The 23,205-nt window shown below is 31.4% G+C and overlaps 1 protein-coding gene across 1 annotated transcript in view; it reads left to right on the top strand.

Annotated features, from left to right (window-relative positions):
* LOC105839315 (D-aspartate oxidase) overlaps positions 1-23,205 on the top strand; it is a 102,228-nt gene that overhangs the window by 2,450 nt on the left and 76,573 nt on the right. The window contains exons 2-3 of the mRNA XM_036289368.1: positions 13,036-13,159; positions 13,306-13,451. Coding sequence (XP_036145261.1) covers positions 13,036-13,159; positions 13,306-13,451 — 270 coding nt within the window. The remainder of the gene's footprint in view (positions 1-13,035; positions 13,160-13,305; positions 13,452-23,205) is intronic.

The raw sequence follows: 23,205 nt of genomic DNA, 5'->3' as shown, positions 1-23,205 counted from the left end.
ACTTGATAGTCAATTTAAAGTGACGCTGAATTAGTCTCCTACCATATGAACAATTATTTCCATTAGAAACATTTTTTGGTATTAGAAATAACCTTAAAGTATCTTATGTTAAACGTGTAAAATGTGGCGTAACCTTTATTCGTGAATAATATTAACTCTTTAACCCTTCATATTTCAACAATAAAAGGTATACTCAATTTGAAATTTTTAGAGAATGAATGTTTGATGATAGATTTTTGGCGACTCATTTGGTACATGTACCAAAGCATACTAGAATCAATGAGATATAAGTAAACTTTTATCTTATTGGTTCTGGTACAATTTAGTACATACATGTACCAAACGATCGCCAAAAATCGCCTCATATACAATCATTTACCACCAAAATCGTATCAAACCTTGATGTCCACAAAACGTCGATTTTTGTCACTGTCCCAAAGGGAAATAGCAGGTCGGATAGACATTGATTGGATGTATTTTAGATATGTCTAAATAAGATGTCTAATTTGACGTCTATGTAGACGTTCAAATCTTTGAATTTCGACGTTAGCTAGATATCGACATCTATAAAACTTCTAATAGACGTCTACTGGATACAATGGCCGCATTCGGTATTACAACCGCTCAGTATTTTAATTGGAGTGTCATATTAATTACTTTTAAAACGACAGATGTAGGAGAATAATTTTTTATTTTACATAACTTTTATCTGTACACTGTGTGTCAACGATTTGTTCCAATTAAGTTCAAATACAATATCAATAAATTACATTACAAGAAATATTAAATTTTTTAATCTGTTTTTGATTTAGCAATTAATATATGTAAAAAAATGTATATTTACAAATAGAACATTACAAAAAGTATTGTAATATCTTAGCTATTATATCTAATATATAGAAAAAAATCAAATAACTATTTTTCTAATTATAGTGCGTTATACAATTAAATTAGTATATATATATATATATATATATATATATATAACTATATAATAATTACATAATTTGTATAATTCTTACACTTATTACTATCTTAAAATTATAAATTTAAATAAAAAAGAACAAACAACATAGCAAGCATTTTGTGAACAAAATATTAGCGTGCATTACATTAACGGAATAACAGATTTCCTTAAAAGTTGCTTGTATTTATTTCTTTATTTCAGCAATACGATTTGTTAGCAAAGTTTATTCATGGAATTTGGCAGCAAATTAACGATAGAAATCGAATTGAAATTGCGTGCGCGGACAGTCTGATATTGTCCGAGTAAGAAAATGCGAAATTGAGAAATATTGGTCCGAGTTTGCGACGATCCATGGCGTGAGGCAAGTATCGCAACTTAATTGGATAAAAAGCATGCGATAGAACAGAGTCTCCCCTTCAAAATGCTTTTTTAATCGTCTCGGTACGATGATTTCTCGCTGAGATATGCGCATTTGAATAAAAAGGCAGTTTTTTAGTTTAAATGCGCGTATCTCAGCGAAAAATCATTGTATCGAGACGTAAAAAAGCATTTTGAAGGGGAGACTCTGTTCTATCGCATGCTTTTTATCCAATTAAGTTGCGATACTTGCCTCACGCCATGGATAGTCGCAAACTCGGACCAATATTTCTCAATTTCGCATGCTCTCGCTTTGTCATACGCCATTTTGAAAAAAATTATCACGCAAAATTTTAATAAGTCGATTCTTAAAGTAGATATTTGAAGCTTTAATTTTTTTTTTTTTTAGAAACCTTTCTATCTTTATTACTCGCGTAGTTATCGTCATTGGAAGTTCAGTGATTTTTTGATAAATTTTAGGTGTACCGCTTGTTTTTCGAGTGAGTGTACTTTTAGCTAAAAGTCGTATATTCTTATGATATTATTTCAGACAATTATAAATATTTTAATAGATTTTCTTGAAATAGTACGCAAGTATTGGCAAGAATGTCCTTAAGTTTATATAAATCACAGGTTAATTAGAAGGGATACGTTCTCCTTTTTATGCGCTCTATGAGCGTTCACCGAGCCAGATCTGACATCGGTTATTAATATTTTTAGTTATAATATTATTTATCATATCATATCATTTTTTATTCACACATTTATTCATTCGTTCATTCATTTATCTTTTTTTTTTAGTTTGATAAAGATTTCAAAGAGATTGCAAAAAGAAAATGAAACATATACAGTTGCAACACATATATCGGTACACCTTCTATCTCCATTTCATGGAGACGTGTAAATGCTATCAACGTCTAATCGACGTCGATCTGATTTACTATTTCTACCTAAGCTGTAGACGCCACTGACGTCTGATTAATGTCGATCGGACTTGCTATTTCCCCCTGGGACATTACACACATGATATTATTGCGCACATGCACATTACACACATGATAATATTGCGTTAATTCACTTTGCACATGATACACATGGCATTATTGCACATAAGATAAAGATATAATATTAACACATTGCACGAGACTGTCCCGATTGCGCACAAAAGCGATTGGACACAGTAGTATTTCTCAATCGAACACAGTCCTGATGAGACCCGATTGGACACAGTCCCGATTACGCACTGCCCCGATCTGACACAGTCCTAATCGAACACAATTACTATCGGACACAGACTCTATTGAATACAACAGCGATCGGACACATAGCGTTTGAATCAAACACAAAATTAATTGTACTCGGACCCGATTGCGCACCGACCCGTTTGCACATGGACTCGATTGCACACGATACGACGCCGCATTGCAGATAGTACATGGGCAAGCGACTTGGACGGAGTGGTGGGTGCGGGAGGAGGGCCGAAAGCTCCCTTGCACGCTCCCCGTGTGTGTTTGTGTGTGTGTGTGTGCAAAGCATTCTCTGCACCACATGGGTTTGCGACTATAAAATATTTATAAGGAAAAATATTTATGAAAATATTTAAAATAAATATTTACATTATTATCAAAAAATATAAAAAATATTTCGAGTTCATATACCATAAATATTTTTCAGTACATTTTAAAAATATATTTTATATATTGTTAATAATAATTTTGTATCTTTTCTAAATGGTTTATAAAAAATAATTATATAATTTTTAAAAAATGTTTTTTAAAAATAAAGGGCATAGCGGAATAAGTAGGTGAAATCTGCCTCCGCACTAATCGAGCTCAAATTGATATCATTAGTTGGCACCCTTGAGATGTAAAACTTTCCCAAATATTAATTACAAAATTGCATTTTTGGGGGAGTTATGGAGGGGGAAAAAAAAATAAAGAAAGTGGTTTTTTTCAAAAATGGTTGGACCGATTTTAATGAAAAAAAAATATGTTGTAAACATCATTTAGACAAGTTTGAGAAAATTTTAAGTAATTTTTGTGGTAAAAAAAAACCCGATAAAAAAATTTTTGAATTTTTTATGAATTTTTTTGGGGGTGATAGTTCTGAGATACCACTTTTATATTTTCACAAAAACATCTTTAGATCTTCTTCTTTAACACATTTTTTTTTTTAAATTAATCGGAGTGGTGGAACATGATTAAAAATAATAATTCACTTTTCGCCGCCGTGCCGCGCCGCGCCGGCTGGGCGACCGGGCCGCGGCGCACGGCGATTGTTGTCATGTTGAACTTACATACTAGTTGCAGTGTTGCAATATTTAGTTGCCAAGAAAAATTATAATATAATAATATAAAATATAATAACACATATAATATTTCCAGGACGTCTGCAATTAGCCTATAAAACTTATCGTTTCGGCAGTTTACCACGAGGAAATCGCCTCTCACATTATCTATCATCGAGGTGCTTTTTTAATGTGAGTTCCCTTGCTTCTCACATTATCTATTATCGGGGTGCTTTTTTAAAGTGAGTCCCCTCGCCTCCTACATTATCTATTACCGAGGTCCATTTTCAAAGTAATTCCCCTCGCCTCTCACATTATCTATTATCGGGGTGCTTTTTTAACCCTTTGCGGCACACATTTTTCTATTAATCGGATTTTTATGAAAATTGGTATAGAAAGGTTTTTAGGGTCGCTGACTACGAATCTGCCATCAGATTTCAACAATTCTTTTTTAAAATGACGGATTCAATATGGCAAGTCATGATTTTGAGTATTTTTTATCGGTTTTTTATGGAAATTGATATACAGAAATTTTTCAGAACACTGATTACGAATCTGCCATCAGATTTCAACAATTCTTTTTTAAAATGACGGATTCAATATGGCAAGTCATGATTTTGAGTATTTTTTATCGGTTTTTTATGGAAATTGATATACAGAAATTTTTCAGAACATTGGTTACGAATCTGTCATTAGATTTCAACGATTATTTTTCAAAATGGCGAATCTAATATGGCGATTTACGATTTTGAGTATTTTTATAGGTTTTTTATGGAAATTGATATATTGAATTTTTTAGGGTCGGAATGTTGAAAAATTTCAAACTTTTTTACTTTTTTTTTACAAGAACAGATGTACAGAACCACCTTTTTTAGGTTGATTATGTGTAGATCATCAGATTTTTGAAATTTAAATATGGAAAATTTCAAATAATGGGTGATAAAAAATGTTTCTTTGAGATTTTATATTTTTTCATTTTTTCAACAATGGTACATAGAACATAAAATTTTTTTATAAAAGAAACCGCACTTAGTTTACTTCAGAGACACGAACGTGGACGTGGCGGTCATTGTCTCTATTTTTTTTTGTATTTTACAATTTTTTTTACTTTTTTATTTTTTCGCACAATTTACTTTTTTTATTACAGTTAGCACAGCACATCAATTTTTATATTCGTAATTAGCATTTTGAAAAATCTCTGTATACCAATTTCCATAAAAAACCGATAAAAAATACTCAAAATCATAAATCGCCATATTGGATCGCTATTTTGAAAAAGAATCGTCAAAATCTGATAGCAAATTCGTAATCAGCAACCCAAAAAACCTCAGTATACTGATTTTCACAGCTTTATGATTCTTCCTTCTTTCTGACATACATTTTTTGTAAAAAACACATTTTTTTTCACTTTGTTTATTTATATAACAAAATTAACTAATAATAAAGGAAAATTATACCTTACCAAATATTACTAAGACTCTTACTAAAGTAAAATTACAAGAAAAAGTAATAAAATACAGTATTTGGTGTCCGAAGAATTAAAGAAATGACTTCAAGATAGGTGGTCGATATATCGACCACCGTGCCGCAAAGGGTTAAAGTGAGTCCTCTTGCCTCTCACATTATCTATCATCGGGGTGCTTTTTTAAAATGAGTCCCCTCGCCTCTCACATTATTTATCATCGGGGTGCTTTTTTAATGTGAGTCCCTTTGCCTCTCACATTATCTTTTTGGCAAATGGACTCACATTAAAAAAGCACCTCGATGATAGATAATGTGAGAGGCGAGAAAATTCACATTAAAAAAGCACCCCGATAATAAATAATGTAAGAGGCGAGGGGACTCACTTTAAAAAAGCATCCCGAACATATGGAATTTAAAAACGTACTGCAATCTCCTCGTGATGAACTGCCGAAACGATAAGTTTTATAGCCTAATTGCAGAGACTGAGTCCTAGATGCGCACAGTAATAAACGGACACAGCAGGCTGAGTGAAACGGACACAGACCAAATGCACACGGACCAGGGGCTCTATTCTTGAATTTATTCGCAAGAGAAACGTATTCGCAAATTCTGTTCTTACAGAAAAGTTAGAAATTTATTGGCTATCGTATGGCTATTAACCAATAAACTTACAACTTTCTGTTAGAGCGAGTATTTGCGTATACGTTTCTCTTGCGAATGACTTCAAGAATCGGGCCCCAGATGCACACGGGCCAAATGCGCACGGACCAAATGCGCACAGTCGCAAACCTATGTGGTGCAGAGAATGCTTCACACACACACACACACACACACACACACACACACACGCGCGCGCGCGCGCGCGCGCGCACGCACGGCGGGGGGTGGTGGTGCAAGTGGGGGCTTCGCCCTCCTCCCGCACCTACCCCGTCGATAGAGATGCCCGAAAAGTCGCAACCCATGTAATAAGTTTGTAGGTTACTGTGTCCGTTTGGTCTGTGCGCATTTGGTCCGTGCGCATTTGTTCCGTAAGCATCTGATCCGTGCGCATTTGGTCTGTGCGCATTTGTTCTGTGTGCATTTGGTCTGTGTCCGTTTCACTCAGCCTGCTGTGTCCATTTATTACTGTGCGCATCTAGGACGCTCCCATTGCAGACGTCCTGGAAATATTATATGTGTTATTATATTTTATATTATTATATTATAATTTTTCTTGGCAACTAAACATTGCAACACTGCAACTAGTATGTAAGTTCAACATGACAACAATCGCCGTGCGCCGCGGCCCGGTCGCCCAGCCGGCGCGGCGCGGCACGGCGGCGCGGTGTGAATTATTATTTTTAATCATGTTCCACCACTCCGATTAATTAAAAAAAAAAAATGTGTTAAAGAAGAAGATCTAAAGATGTTTTTGTGAAAATATAAAAGTGGTATCTCAGAACTATCACCCCCAAAAAAATTCATAAAAAATTCAAAAATTTTTTTATCGGGTTTTTTTTACCACAAAAATTACTTAAAATTTTCTCAAACTTGTCTAAATGATGTTTACAACATATATTTTTTTCATTAAAATCGGTCCAACCATTTTCGAAAAAAACCACTTTCTTTATTTTTCTTTCCCCCTCCATAACTCCCCCAAAAATGCAATTTTGTAACTAATATTTGGGGAAGTTTTACATCTCAAGAGTGCCAACTAATGATATCAATTTGAGCTCGATTAGTGCGGGGGCAGATTTCACCTGCTTATTCCGCTATGCCCTTTATCCTAACATTAATTAAAGCAGTAATCTGATTGGTGGCCGTTTTACATTGTGCACATCTGAGACGCTCCCGAGGAAGATGTGGAGGCATGATTTCTATAATTTAGGCGCCTTGATTTGACGATGGTTTCTGATAGTATTTTTTATACTGAACAAAAAATTGTATAGATCTTATAGGGCTAATTGCTTTAGTTTTCGAGATACATCATATTAAAGATAAAGTAGATTAAAAATAAAAACAAAAGTAGGTAGACCTCGCTTTGTGTGGAAAGTCACAAACCCATGTGGAACAGTACGAAGCGTGGACACTTCTTTGCTGTGGCCGCACGCACACACACACACACACACACACACACACACACACACACACACACACACACACGCGCGCGCGCGGGGGGGGGCTTTGTCCTCCCCCTCTTCCACCCATAGTATCATGTGTGCAATAGTGTCATGTGCAATCTCATTTTTGTATTTTAATTATTTTCGTGTATGCAAACGAAGCTGTAGGCAATCGGGATTGTAGGCAAACAGAAACCCCTCAAAATTTTCTTTAAGTACTAATAAAATTGATGAATTATGTTTTCATGATGTTTTCAGGAATAACAAAATCTCTGAAAATTCTAAGTTTTTTTGGTTTTCCTTTAATAAATACCCCATTTAAGGACTGTCATGAGATTCTCCAATCTTTTAACTTTTTAACACTAGTTATTATCTAATCCTTATATAAGTATATATACGAATTATAATTGCTTCCAATAGTAAGGGCTTCCGGATACATGCCGCGTCCTGGTACAGCGTTGCGCCGAAATTAAGGTCATGCTCTCGGATCACAAAGTTTATAAAAAACTTAAACGCAACACTATTTTCACTATAGAAAAAAAACGACCTCTTCTTAGAAATGCAGATTTTCCTCCTCAAACTCTTAGAAATTTAATCACCATAGAAACTTCGGCTCATAGACTCTACGGCCTTCCTAAGATTCATAAAGATTCTTGTGCCATTACGCCCCATTGTTAGCATAGGTGGACCCACCTATAATTTAGCTCGCTATCTCACTAAACCTCTCCAAGAACTTACTAGACTCAATAATTCTAATATTAAGAATTTAAGAGATTTCGTGAACAAAATCCAAACAAAAACTAATGATATCCTTGTAAGCTTTGATATGAAGTCTCATTGTTTACAAATGTTCTAGTCTAGGACATTTTGAACATTATCAGGAAATCTGACGAAATTTCTACGAATCTCCATTCATTAATAGAATATTGTTTAACGTCAACGTATTTTCAGTTCCAAGAAGAATTCTTTGAATAAACTTTTGGAGCAGCAATGGGCTCTCAAATCTCACCCATCATCGCAAATATCTTTATGGAACATTTTGAAAATCAAATTCTAAAAAACGCACCTATCGAATTATCTATATGGTTCCGATATGTTGATGACACTTTTGTGATCTGGAGCCATGGCAGAGATATTCTTCCTGAATTTCTCGTCTTTCTCAACTCTCAGCATCCTAACATTCAGTTTACAATGAAAGTGAAACAAAACAATCAAATCTCTTTTCTAGATGCGTTGCTTAGAAGGAACGGAGATGGTACTTTAAGCCATCAAGTCTATCGAAAACCAACACACAGATTGATATTTTCACGCCACCTCTCATCATCATCCTTTGCAAACGAATTCAGTTATTACCCAGATAGCACAAAATATTTATAAAAAAAATTTATAAAATATTTATAAAAAAAAAAAAATATTTATGATAAATATTTTGTACATATTTTTATGTTCGAGTTTGTCAGGTATAAAAAAATTATGATAAATATTTATGAAAATATTAAAAATAAATATTTATATTATTATTATCAAAGAATATAAAAAATATTTCAAGTTCATATACCATAAATATTTTTCAATACATTTTAAAAATATATTCTATATATTGTTAATAATAATTTTGTATCATTTCTAAATAGTTTATGAAAATTATATAATATTTAAAAAATATTTTTTGAAAATAAATTTGTAAAATATTTATAAATATTTATGATAGGTAGTTCATTGATATATAGAGCCTTTAAAACTTCTGAACCAACTTCTTTGAATGGGGAAATAAAACATCTTAATCAAGTCCTAACAAAAAATGAATATAGTAGTAGAAACATCAGTCAAACATTCCAAAGATTAAAAAACAAAATTTCCAGTCTCAACAACATCGGGACGATAAATAAAAAGGAAGAAAAAAAAGAGAAGAGAACAAAATGGTATTCTTTCCGTATCTTCAAGGTATGATAGAACGTATTAGCAAATTTTGCGTAGACCCAATATAAAAATAATCTTCAAACTACAAAGGAAGATTTTTCAGTTACTTCCTAATACGAAGGATTAAAGACCACGCTTAGAATCACTAGGTATATACAAAATTCCCTGCTCTTGCGGAAAAGTGTACATAGTAGAAACCGGGAGAAATATTAGTATACGAATCAAAGAACATCAACGGTGTACCAAATACGGCCACTTTTCTCAATTAGCCTTAGCCGAACACTGGATGGAGATTAGAGGCAGCGTCCGAAATGGCCACGTTTAAAATGGCCACGCGTAAATTTACCCACGTTCGAAATGGCTACGTCCAAAATGTCCACGTTTGGAACGGCCACATTCGAAATGGCCACGTATGTTTTACATAATTTCCAATACAATGCACATGGGTTAGCGACTTAGACGGGATGGGTGCGGGAGGAGAGGCCAAAGGCCCCCCTTGCACCGCCTCCGTGTGTGTGTGTGTGTGTGTGTGTGTGCGCGCGCGCAAAGCATTCTCTACACCACATAAGTTTGCAATTTTCCACGCAAAATAAGAAAAAGATCATTCCAAACATGGCCAAACGTTTCGAACGTAGCCATTCCAAACGTGGTCATTACGAACGTGGTAATTTTAAACGTGGCTATTCCGAACGTGGCAATTTCGAACGTGGCCATTTCAAACGTAGCCATTCCGAACGTGGCAATTCCGAACGTGGCCATTCCGAACGTGGTCATTTTGGACGTGGCCGTTTCGGACGTGGTCGTTTCAAACGTAGACAAATTAGATCCACTCGGGATTGGACACTCCGTGCAATACAAAAAAAGCTACAATGCTAGCTCCTTCTCAAGGTTATTTTGCCAGAAAATATCGTAAGTCTAGAAATTTTGAAACATCCCGATAACCTTAACTTTAACCATGAAGGTTATCAGATAAGTGCCCGATTTGGCACACTGTCCTCTCGGTTTTTTAATTGATCAATTAAAAACATTTTCGAACAGCACGTATTATTTGCCAATAATAAGCCAATATTGTGTTAACCCACTCGGCAAGTAATGTTGTTGAAATATTGTAAATATTGAAAATAAATTTCTGTAATACTGCACAAGAAATATTGCAAATATAATGATTTAGAAACATTTCTGAATGTTTAAAATTGACATAAAAACATATTCTCTATATAATTATATATAGTTAATAATCATAACAATATAAAGTATACATGAAATAAACAATAAAAAAGAAGTGAGTCTCAGATGCGCACAGTAATAAACGGACACAGCAGGCTGAGTGAAACGGACACAGTAACAAACGGACACAGACCAAACGGATACAGTAACAAACGGACACAGTGTGAAACAGACACAGACCAAATGCGCACAGACCAAACAGACACAGTAACAAACGGACACAGACCAAATGCGCACAGACCAAACGAACACAGTAACAAATGGACACAGTAACAAACGGACACAGTAACAAACGGACACAGACCAAATGCGCACAGACCAAACGAACACAGCAACAAACGGACACAGTAACAAACGGACACAGTAACAAACGGACACAGTAACAAACGAACACAGTAATAAACGGACACAGTAACAAAGGGACACAGTAACAAACGGACACAAACCAAATGCGCACGGACCAAATGCGCACAGTGCGAAACGGACACAGTCGCAAACTCATGTGGTGCAGAGAATGCTTCGCATGCACACACACACGGGGTGGGTGCCGGAGCGGGGCCGAAGGCCCCCTTGGACCCCCCCCCCGTGTGTGTGTGTGTGTGCATGCGAAGCATTCTCTGCACCACATAGGTTTGCGACTTTCCACGCAAAACGAGATGCTCGAGATTCTTATTAAATACATATACACATTTGAATTTCGCGCACTTTTTGCATACTTGTACCTATATACAGAGCATGCGTCTACAGCTAAGGAGCATGCAAATGTGACCGCTGCGCATGCTCATGCTGTTACATATTGTCGGTAAATTTTGGCTAACTTTCACGAATTAAATAAAATGTGTTTGGATCGCTTACAAACCTTTTTAATCAAACTTCATAACTCTACGTACAAACTTCAAACGATTCCGTATAATAACTTTGTTCAATTAATATATTCCGGCTAAGTGTCGGGTGAAAGAATAATTAATTAATTATAAATAAACGAGTGACTCACAAACCTTTTTAATTGCACTTCAAACCTCTTCATACAAAATACAAACGATTACATATATCAATTATTTAAAAAAACGTTCACTTCCGGTCAAGTGTACGCGAATCATTTGGTCCGTGTGCATTTGGTCCGTGCGCATTTGGTTTGTGTCCGTTTGTTACTGTGTCCGTTTGTTATTGTGTCCGTTTCTCTCAGCCTGCTGTGTCCGTTTATTACTGTGCACATCTGGGACGCTTCCTAAAAAATGCTTTATTTTAATGTGCATATATTATTTCATTTAATACTTTATAAATATTTAATACTTTATTGCAATAATTACTGAGATATTACCTCTTCAACACTTATAGTTTCCTCGATGCTTTTTCATTTATATAAGTTAAAAAAATTAATATCTTGATTACTATTGCAACATTGCAAAATAATATAAGACTTTTACTTCAATCCTTTCTATCTTTCTAGCTATTGTACACTTTAAAGCATTCACTCTAAATATTTATTTATCTTTTTTTATTATTTTCTCATGTAATAAGTCTCTTTTTACGATATATTACTTTTTTTGTAATGTTAGAAAATGAATATCTTTTTTTATGTTACTAAAACGAAATAAAGTTTTAAAAAATTATGACAAAATAAAAATGTTCTGTTACAAATTTCTATAATAATGTAAATCTATAAACCTTTATTAAAGTAAACCTTTATAAACATATCCAATGTATTAAACATTTTTTAAATATATTTATTTTAAAACTGTTGTATTATATAGAAATAAGATTGTTTACATTTAAAAAATATTATTGTAATACAATAATAATAATTGAAATAAGACCGATGAAACTGTCAAAAATAAATATACAAACAAGATCGCCTATATTGATCTATAATAGATCTTGGTGCTAAAAAATTTTGGTATAATTTTTATTATTTCTAACTCATATATATGAACTGTGCGCATTTTATCGGTCTTGAAACAGTCACTAAATCTGGACTGACAAGAATACGACATAAGTTTATAAGAAATAGTAAAAATTACACAAATTATTCAGTACCAAAACCTGTTATAAACTAATATAGGCAATTTCATTTATATCTTCACATTTAACAATTTCATCGATCCTGTTTTAATTATTATTATATTATAATAATATTTTTTAAGTATACCTGCAATTTCTTGGATAAAATGTATTTAAGATATTTTCTGAAATGTTTCTGCTATCTGCATAGATATGTTTCAGAAATATTTTAGTAATATTATCGAAATATTACTAAAATATTTCAAAAAGATTGCATTTGAAATGATCGCGACATTGAAATATTGCAGAAGTGTTGTAGAAATAGTCGTGAAATATTTCTGTGATATTGCTGTATACAGTGTAACATTTCAAATAAAATATTTTAGAAACATTACATGCCGAGTGGGAAAATTGGTCAACAGTTGAGCAATAGTAGGCTAATGAACTGTACTATTATTGGACAAATAACTCCGTTTCCTCCCTTCACCATTCCTACCACCAGGACAATGTATATAAGGACGGTTACAATCCAAGAGAGTTCAGTATCGGAGCTCCTAGCTTTGATGATGCAAACTGCAACGTTTGCGAAACGTTACGGCGCAATGCTGTACCAGGACGCGGCATGTATCCAGAAGCCCTTTATATTGGAAGCAACGTCAATGGCCGTGAAAACTTAAGTCTAAAACGAATTATAAATATTTACTTTTTTTAAGACAATGGGTAAAAGATTCTTATGAATTTTATGATGCTCTTCGAAAAATGCATTATGCTTCTCATGCTGGAGTGACCGATATTTCTGGATACATATTCGCTAATTCATCTCCGGATACCGTTAAGGTAAAATTTGCTAAAAATAATTCTACGTGAAAATTATATATATAGTTATAAATAAAAATAAAAATTGTTCTACAATAAATCTATCAATAAATTTAATGCATTGTCTCGGAGTTTACATTGATTATAATTAATAATTATTCAATTAGAATCATTGGCTTGAAGACGTAGTGCCAGTATATAGAAGAGCAAATGAAGAGGAATTTGAACTGGTTAATGGTAGCTGGAAGTATGGATCGTACTTTTCGACTCTCCTCACACAGAGCAATTTGTATCTTCCATGGGCTAAACACCGGTAAACTATGAATTGCCATTATATCAGTCAATATATATATATATATATATATATATATATATATATATATATATATATAACTTTAATATAATTACCCCACATAGAAACGAAACCTCCAATGGATGTCTGTCATGGAAATTCGAAACTTCCAGTGGATGTCCATTGGACATCCAATACAGAGCCATTAGAAATCCACAGTTTCACATTGCGTACGTCCATTGGACCTTCATTGGACGTCGTCAAGAATGCCTATTGGACGTTGTCTGGATCGTTGGTGGGAGTTTCATGGAGCCTCGATGGACGTCTGACGGATGTTTCGTGAATCATTACATGTAAAAAAATGTATTCTTAACAAAATGCAAAAGTGCCTTTATTCAAGAATATTTTATACTTAAAATAGCATTCAATAATATAAATATTTTTTTATTAAATTTACTATTATATTTCTTATAAATATTTCTTTAAATATATTTTTTTTTAAACAAAAGTTTATATTTTGTCCTCATTTTTATCAATTTTTTTACAGATTGATACAGTTCATCAGTCTTGTACTATATGTTGTTGGTAAAATCTTACTTTTTTCTGCGCTCTTAACGAGCTCCTTTTAATAACCTAGAAAGTGCATTTTATTCACAAAAAACACACGCCACGTAGCGGTGGGTAGTAAAGGTTTCATGGAGCCTCGGTGGATAATTAACGGACGTTTTGTAGATCATTAGTAAAGGAGCCTCGATTCCACAAAACGTCCGTCAGTCGTTTACCGAAGCTCCGTGAAGTCTCTACTAATGATCCACGAAACGTTTGTCAGTCGTCCATTGAGGATTTGTGAATTCTCTACTAATGATCCATGAAACGTTCATCAGTCGTCCATCGAGGCTTCGTTAAGCCTCTATTAATTATCCGCGTAATGTGTAATCGATATCTTTTGAGATGTTTGACAGAGATCTATTACAGAGCTAAAATAGATTATCTATCTAATTGCCACCATGGAAATAAATATCCCATAAAGCTGTGGAAGTTTAGTGGATCTCTAATGGACGTCCATCTGATTTTTACCATGGAAGTAAACATCCAATGGAGCCATGGAAGTTTACTGGATCTCTAATGGATGTCCATCTAAATTCCACCATGGACATGGACGTCCCATAGATCTGTGGAGGTTTAGTGACATCCACTGGATGCCAATTTCTATGTAGGATGATATTTAAATTGATAAACAAATTTTATATATATATACATATATATACCCAGATAGCAAATCGCGGAGAAATGCCAATTCCACGTTCACTCTATGACGTGGAGAACAACATAATTGATCAATTTAATCAAATATGACCTTAATTAAGAAAAGTGAAATACCATACTAATTCTTAGTTATTGAGCAATAAATAGGATTTAATATCTAAATTACACAGGCACACAAAAAAAAAGTGGTTGGTCCAGCGGACTAGACTAGTCAATCCTTATGTATTTCGACCCGCTGAATCCGAATCCAAGGTCCTATAAAAATAGACTATTTTGGTCCGCCGGACCAATATAAAAAAAAAAAATTTTTTTTAGGTAAGGAAAAAATGAGCCAATTCGGAAATTCTGATCTTGGATTCGGATTCAGCGGGTCAAAATACATAAGGATTGACTAGTCTGGTTCGCTGGACCAACATTAAAAAAAAATATTTTTTGAAGTTAGAAAATGCGAGCTAACTTTGCAATTCTGACTTTGGATTCGGATTCAGCGGGTCGAAATACATAAGGATTAACTAGTCTAGTCCGCCGGACCAACCACTTTTTTTTGTGTGCCTGTGTTATTAATGATCAATTATTGACTCTATAAGCGGATATATCTCGAACAATTATTGTTTTAAAACATAAAGTCACTTTTTTGTCAAATATACATCAATTATTGTACTCGTTAAATTGTCATTTCTAGATCAATTATAAACCTTTTCATTCAAAAGCTTGATATATCTCGAACAATTATTGCTTTAAAACATAAAGTCACTTTTTTGTCAAATATATATCAATTGTTGTACTCGTTAAATTGTCATTTCTAAATCAATTATAAACCTTTTCATTCAAAAGCTTTTTCTCAATATTTACTCAATATTTGTTCAATTATATAGAACTGTGGGAGTGAGTCCCAGATGTGCACAATGTAAAACGGGGACATCACCAATCAATTCCATAAATTCATCTTAATCCTAACTAACTTAGCAATCTGATTGGTAGTGTTTATTTTATACTGTGCGCATCTGGGACGCTCCCGCAATCCTACTCTTGTACCTTAATTATTTTCATGTGTGCAAACGAAGCTGTAGGCAATCGGGATTGTAAGCAAATGGGACCTCCTCCTTAAATAAATATTTTTTTAAATATTTTAAACGATTTTTTAAATGTAAAATAAATATTACATAAATATTACTTAAATAATTTTCTTAAATTATTATTTTTAATAAAAAATTACTAATTTATAAATATTAAATAAACGTTTTATAAATATTTTTTAAATTCATTATTTGAAATAAATAGTTAATATAAAACGAATGTTTAATAAATATTAAATAAGTATTATTTGTACAATAAACGCTAATAATGTAAAAATAATTAAAAATAAATATTTTTAAATCGTTTAAAAAATATTATATACTTATTGAGTCATGGAGTGAACTTGGAATTGCCATTTCTCCACGATTGGTTATCTGGAAAAATTTAATGAAAATTATTAGATCTAAAAAATATCAAATAATTTGCGATTTATTATTTAAAAGTATTACAATCTTAATATTTTTTTAAGAGGATGCTAAACTGCTCGTTAAATTTGATCCAGATGGATAATGTAGAGTCATTCGTTTTTTCTTGATTATAAAAATATTTGCTCCAAAATACAAATTATGTAGCTTATACGTACAAATGAATGGTATCCCTCAGTTCACAAAAGATTAAAGAATAAGACTATATTCGTTAAATTACGATTAAAAGTCGTAAAAAAGTTATTTGTGCGAATTCAAATTTTCAGAAATCTGTAGTGAAAGCGCTTAGATAAATAATATTTGATCACACAAATAACTTTCTTTTACGGCTTTTAATCGTAATTTGATGAATATAGTCTTATCCCTAATCCGTTCTGAACTGAAGGGATACCATTCATTTATAAGAATGACTCTACATTATACATACCTCGATCAAGTTTCTCTTAAGGGGATGCTAAAGTGTTCGTCAAACTTTATCGCGGTCGATATCATTAACAAGATTTCGTATGTATTTTTTTTATAGATTCGGAAATCCTTTTCCAGAATTAAAGTACACCTATTAATATTATCACATGAAATGGATTTTATACCGGGAATAAACAAAATGTTTTTCCTTTCTTTAACCTATATCTGAATTTGTAGTTATAAAAAGTTCATAAAATTAATCCCAGATAGCACAAGGACATTCATTGTATGTCCAATGGATATCTCCTTCTGGACATTCGGACATCCATTAAAAGTCCAAATAAGGTCCGTCGGACATTCGATGGACGTCCATAGGATATACGTTTGGCACAACTTTGTACGTTCATAGAAAGTCCTTTAATGGACGTCCATGGGATATACGTTTGTCGCAATTTCGGACATTCATAGAAAGTTCGAAATAAACCAAATTTTGGACCTATTATGGTTTGATTATTTCTTTTGGGCCTTTTTCAATTAAAGAGCTTGCTGCAATAGTGAGTTAATCCAAAATTTATAAAAATCATCGACATAAAGCATAAACTGCGCATTTCCTACAAAAAGCTCTTGAAAAGTGTCCGGCAGAAAGACAAAGAGGAGACATGGTCCGGGTCAATTTTTTTCTCTGTCTAGCGCCCATTATGCTACTGGTTAGACAGCCCTAATTTACACCGAGCACTTGGTACGCGTATCAAGTAGTGAATTTAAGCTGATCAGCCAATGATTAAACACATTCATTAGTTATTTACTATTTGATACGCGTACCAAGTGCTCGGTGTAAACTAGGTTAGAGACAGCGCTTGACTCAGACCAATTGCTGTATCCCTCTTTTGGTCGGAAAAAGAAACGACAAAAAAACGAAAAAGAAAAAGAAAAAAAAGAAAAAGAAACGAAAATTAAAAAACGAAACAATAAAAAACGAAAAAGAAACAATAATATATTATAACAAACATTTAAAAAAATATCAATAATTAATAATGTTAATAATAAATTAAAAAATAATACGTATTATTTCATATTACATATTTCATATTATATCTAAGAGTAAAACAATTAAAATAAACCTTTTGAAAATTAAAAATAATATAATTTATTATTATTTATAAATTAATGTTAATTAGAAATATTGTAAATAATATATATATATATATATAATTTACAATATTTCTTTTAGATTACATAATAAAAATAATAAAGATAGATTATATAAAAGTAAGATCCAAGTGCGGACATAAATCAGATATCGAGCATAGGACGTTCTGAATAGAACATCCGTTTTAATTCCAATAATGGATATCCTATGAATGTCCATTTTATGTCCATGGACATGCGGACCTGAATTGGACTTAAAATGGACGTCCTTGGAACATCCAGTGCTATTTGGGATCTTTTTTTCTAAACTTTTAATCTTAGTTTGAATTACACGATATTGTTCGTATATGTTATCTCTAGAGAAATACAGTTTTATTTTGTAAATATATGTCATAGATTTTGTATACAAACCCATACAGCACCGAAAGATTATAAAAACATTGCAGAAACCTTACATTGAAACATTGTAATATTGCATGGTCGTTACGACATGTTTCTGCAAAGTTACTGCAAGCTTGCGGCAACGCTGAAATGTCCATCCTGAGAAATATTACAATGTAAGACTACTGCAATGTTACGCTCCAATGTATTTAACGCATTGAAACGCGTTGCTATAAATATGCATAACGCTTTAAATTTAGTATATAAACTTTGAAAATATATAAAGACAAGGGAGATAAAAAGAAATTCGTTGCAATTAGTGTAACTTTATAATCTTTTTCCATCTAATTCGGATAAAAAATTGTGAATTTACGCAATTGCAATGAATTTTTTTCTTATTTCTCTTAAATATTGTTATATGTATATTCTCAAAGTTTACCTATTGAAATCTAAAATATATTAAAAGCATAGTAGAAAATTAAAAAATTATTATTACATTTTATACAGAAATAAAAACTTAGACAATGTTATATTATCTAAGTAGCATTATTTTCATTAAGTAGCATTATTTTAGTTATTGTCAAAAGCAATAATATTAATGAATACTTATATATGAATTTCTTAGCATTGATATTTATGGTCGATTAATTGCACTTTTTGAGATTTATAATAGAAATATTAAATTGAACAATTTTTCAAATTAAAAATTAAAATTATCATATATGATAATTTCATTTTTTATTAAAAAAATTGTTTAATTTATTGTTCTATAATCCCAGCGAACTCAATAATATGGTAACAATGTAACAGCAATGTAACCGAATATAACAGGTTACATTACTCTGATGTTACATGTAACTTACATGTAAGTTACAATTTCCGACTCAGCAATATAACATGTTATATAACATGTTATCTAACCGTCACATAACAGTTACGGTAACTGATATTTAAGATGATCATTTTATTAATCCAGGTAGCAAACACAAGTCATTTTGACGTGAAAAAAATTGAAATAACATAATTATAATGTAAAAAAAATAAATTTATGTTGTTTCTCAACAAGCATCGTTATCCCCACCACACATAGTCACATCTGGCATTGCCTAACGTCTGCGGTCACCCATCCAATTTTGAACCGCTGTCGACACTGCTTGACTTCGAAGATCGTACGCAACCTAGCATTTCGCGATAAACGATGCTCATGAATACATATTTGTTATAGATCAGTTCAATAGATGTCAGAAACATGAAAAACGTATAGTAAAATAATATTTATAAATAAATATAAATCTACAGTTTTTTTACTGATTTTTACATATGCGAAATAACATGTGGAATAACTTATAAAAATATGTTTTTGTTCTGTTTTTTTTTTTTTTTGATAAAGCTAAATTATATCTTGGACAGCACACAATATTTATAAAATATTTACAAAATATTTATAATATTTATTTGAATATTTTATAAATATTTTTGTGGTCTTAGATTTGACAGATCATAAAGATTTATCAGAAATATTATAAAAATATTTATGAAATATTTATAAATATTTACAAAATATTACTTGTACAAATCTTTATTTTTTATTTACCATAAATATTGTATAAAATATTTAGTCCATATTTTAATAATATGTTGAATAAAGGTTTTTTTCCTTATGTATTATATATAAAATATTTATATAATACTTTTAAAAAATAAGTATTAAAAAATATTTATAAATATTTATCATAAACGTTGTGTACTGTCTGGGATAATTCTAAATATAGAAATTGATGATATGTATATATATTAATATATATATATAGATCGAGGCACTTAATTGAGTGATGTTTTTGAACGCAGCCCAACAGATATACGGATTATAAAATTGATCTTATAAATAATTCATAATTTATAATTATAATTTATTTATATATTAAATTTCACTTTGCATCGTTCCGTAATAACAATGATACGAGCGTGTTACGTTACGATTATACAATTTTTGTTACATAACTGTAACGCCAAAACGATGTAACAGTTATATTATCTGTGTATAACATACGTTACATAACAAGTTATTTCCACGTTATATAACATCTACATATCACAAGAATAACTATGTTACATTACATGTAACTTCCATGTTATATTGCTGCTATAACACGTGTTCACTGGGATAAATGTTAAAAAGATTATAACTCAGATAACACAGAGAGTTCAAAAAGAACTTAATTGTATGTCACCAATTATAAATTCTTTTTGAGATGCAAAAAGAATTATTTTTATTATATTTTTATAAAAATAATTCTTTTGCATCTCAAAAAGAATTCATAATTAGTGACATACAATTGAGTTCTTTTTGAACTTTCTGTGCTATCTGGGAATCTTTGGTATAAATATTGCACACAAATCCAAATATTTAAATCTCATAAAACTATTTAAAAATGTCGCAAATGTCTTCTTACAGGAAGTTGCACGTATATTGGAACACTTGATGCATATTTTTTAATATGTATATTTTCGGAATTTTATAATATTTCTGCAACATTACTGAAACGTTTTGGCGTAATATTGATATTTCTAGGTAGCAAGGTGTCGTCTAATTGACGCCATTTTTTGGTCATTTTATGACGAGCAGACGTCATAAGATGACGTCCAAATGTCGTAAAACTGACGTACATTTGTCTCATCTTAATGACATCATATATTGACGTCAAAAATACGTCATTATTTTCATATTATTGACGTTATTTTCAAGAAGCTAGTGTCGTACATTTGACGGTATTTTTTGTTATTTTTATGACAAAACATAGATTTTTAGATTACATCTAATACAAACGACATTTTAACGTCATTTTTATGACTATCTCAGATAGTAAAAGCCACCGTTATTTTTACGTTTTAGAAAATATTTCGGGTACATGTTCTATATATGCAGTACTTGCATTGTTAAAATATCGAAATAACATGATTAACTTCATGATTAACTTCCGCGGTCACCCAACTACGAACCGCCGTCGACGTTGCTTGAAGATCGTACGCAACCTAGCACTTTGTGATGATCCATGAACACTTGATGCTCATAAATACATATTTGTTATGGATCAGTTCAATAGATGTCAGAAACATGAAACTTGTAGTTAACTAATATTTTTATAAATAAATATAAATTTACAATTCTTTTCCTGATTTTTACATATGAAATAACATGTGGAATAACTTATAAAAATATGTTTTTGCTCTGTTCTTTTGATAAAGCTAAATTATATCCCAGACAGCACGCAATATTTATAAAATATTTATAATATTTATTCAAATATTTTATAAATATTTGTTCAAATACACTGAGCAACAAAAATTTTTACCAAAATTTTACTCAAATTTAAATAATCGTAACTTCGCGAAAACTTATCCTATTAAAAAGTTCTTTTTTCACTTTAAAGCTTGAAGTCTCTACTTTAAAGAGCATTTGTCAGATTTTGATTCTCTCCTTTTCCCTTTTCGGCATCTCTTCAAAAGTAAGAACGTGTTTTGTCTTCAAAAATTTTTATACTTTGACGCGCTTCATGGGGTGCAGTGAATTTTTTTCGTAAATTTTATAAGAATTATCATAAAATATCAACTTTTCCCTACAAATTGGAAAAAATTGAAGTCTGTACGATTTTTTTTGCAAAGTTATTAAAATTTTAAGAAAAAATGGTCATTTTGACTTTTATCGCTTGTTACTCGTGAACAGATCAACGTATAGCGCTCAGCAAAAAAGCATTGGAAAGCTGAAAGTTTGCACTTTCAAATGCTATTATTAATTTTCTCATAGTTTTATTTTTTCTAACAACAAATCGCATTTTCAAAGATTACGTAAAAAATCGCATATTTTACGGTTTTCATTTATTTCAATGTATTGTTGAAGAAAGATCCAATCACGTCGCTAAAGCAAAGTTTTATAATACGATTACTTCCCAATAATAAACACTAACGTTCTTTGATCAATTACTGCTTGCAAACATTCTCATATGTTTATGCACCTCTCAATAATTTCCTGCGGAATTTTGAGCCAAATTTGCCTAAGCGCTTTTACCAACTTATCAATTAATATTTGGAAGTGCAAATTTTCAATTTTACATTGTTTTTTTGCGGAGCGCTATACGTTGATCTATTCACGAGCAATAAGCGATGAAAATCAAAATGACCATTTTTTCTTAAAATCTTAAAGCTTTAAAATAAAAAAAAGAACTTTCCAATACGATAATTTTCACGAAGTTACGATTATTTAAAGTTGAGTGAAATTTTGGTAAAAATTTTTTTGCGTTAATTTTGTTGCTCAGTGTATTTTATAAATATTTTTATGGTCTTAGATTTGACAAATCATAAAGATTTATTATAAAAATGTTTATAAAATATTTATAAATATTTACAAAATATTACTTATACGAATCTTTATTTTTTATTTACCATAAATATTATATAAAATATTTAGTCTATATTTTAATAATATGTTGAATAAAAATTTTTTTCTTCGTGTATATAAAATACGTGTAAAATATTTATATAATATTTTGAAAAAATAAATATTAATTAATATTTATTATAAATATTATGTGCTGTTTGGGATGATTCTAAAATATTGATAGTATTAATTATATAAAGTATTATATTAAATATTAATAATGTTGTTTATTATCCAATTTTTAAATAATGATTAATAGTTATAGGTAGCAAGGTGCCATCCACTAAACATCAATAATTCGTCATTTGAGGTTTAATCGTCATTATTACAAAGAATTATACGAATCTTTATTTAACGTCAGTAATTAGTCACTAATAAAACCTGTTGGGACGCTTACAACAGAGCTTTATTAAAATACAACTTGTCTCTCCCCACTCGGCATGTAATATTTCTGAAACATTTTAATTGAAATATTATACTTCTACAGCAATATCACAGAAATATTTCACGACCGTTTCTGTAACATTTCTGCAATGTTTCAGTGTCCGTGATCATTTTAAATGCAATCTTGCTGAAAGGTTTCTACAATATTTCGGTAATATTTCTGAAACATCAATACAAAATATTACATAAGTAT

This window comes from Monomorium pharaonis, chromosome 7 (assembly GCF_013373865.1).
Source record: "Monomorium pharaonis isolate MP-MQ-018 chromosome 7, ASM1337386v2, whole genome shotgun sequence".
Classification (NCBI taxonomy): domain Eukaryota; kingdom Metazoa; phylum Arthropoda; class Insecta; order Hymenoptera; family Formicidae; genus Monomorium; species Monomorium pharaonis.
This window is presented reverse-complemented; position numbering and strand designations above follow the sequence as displayed.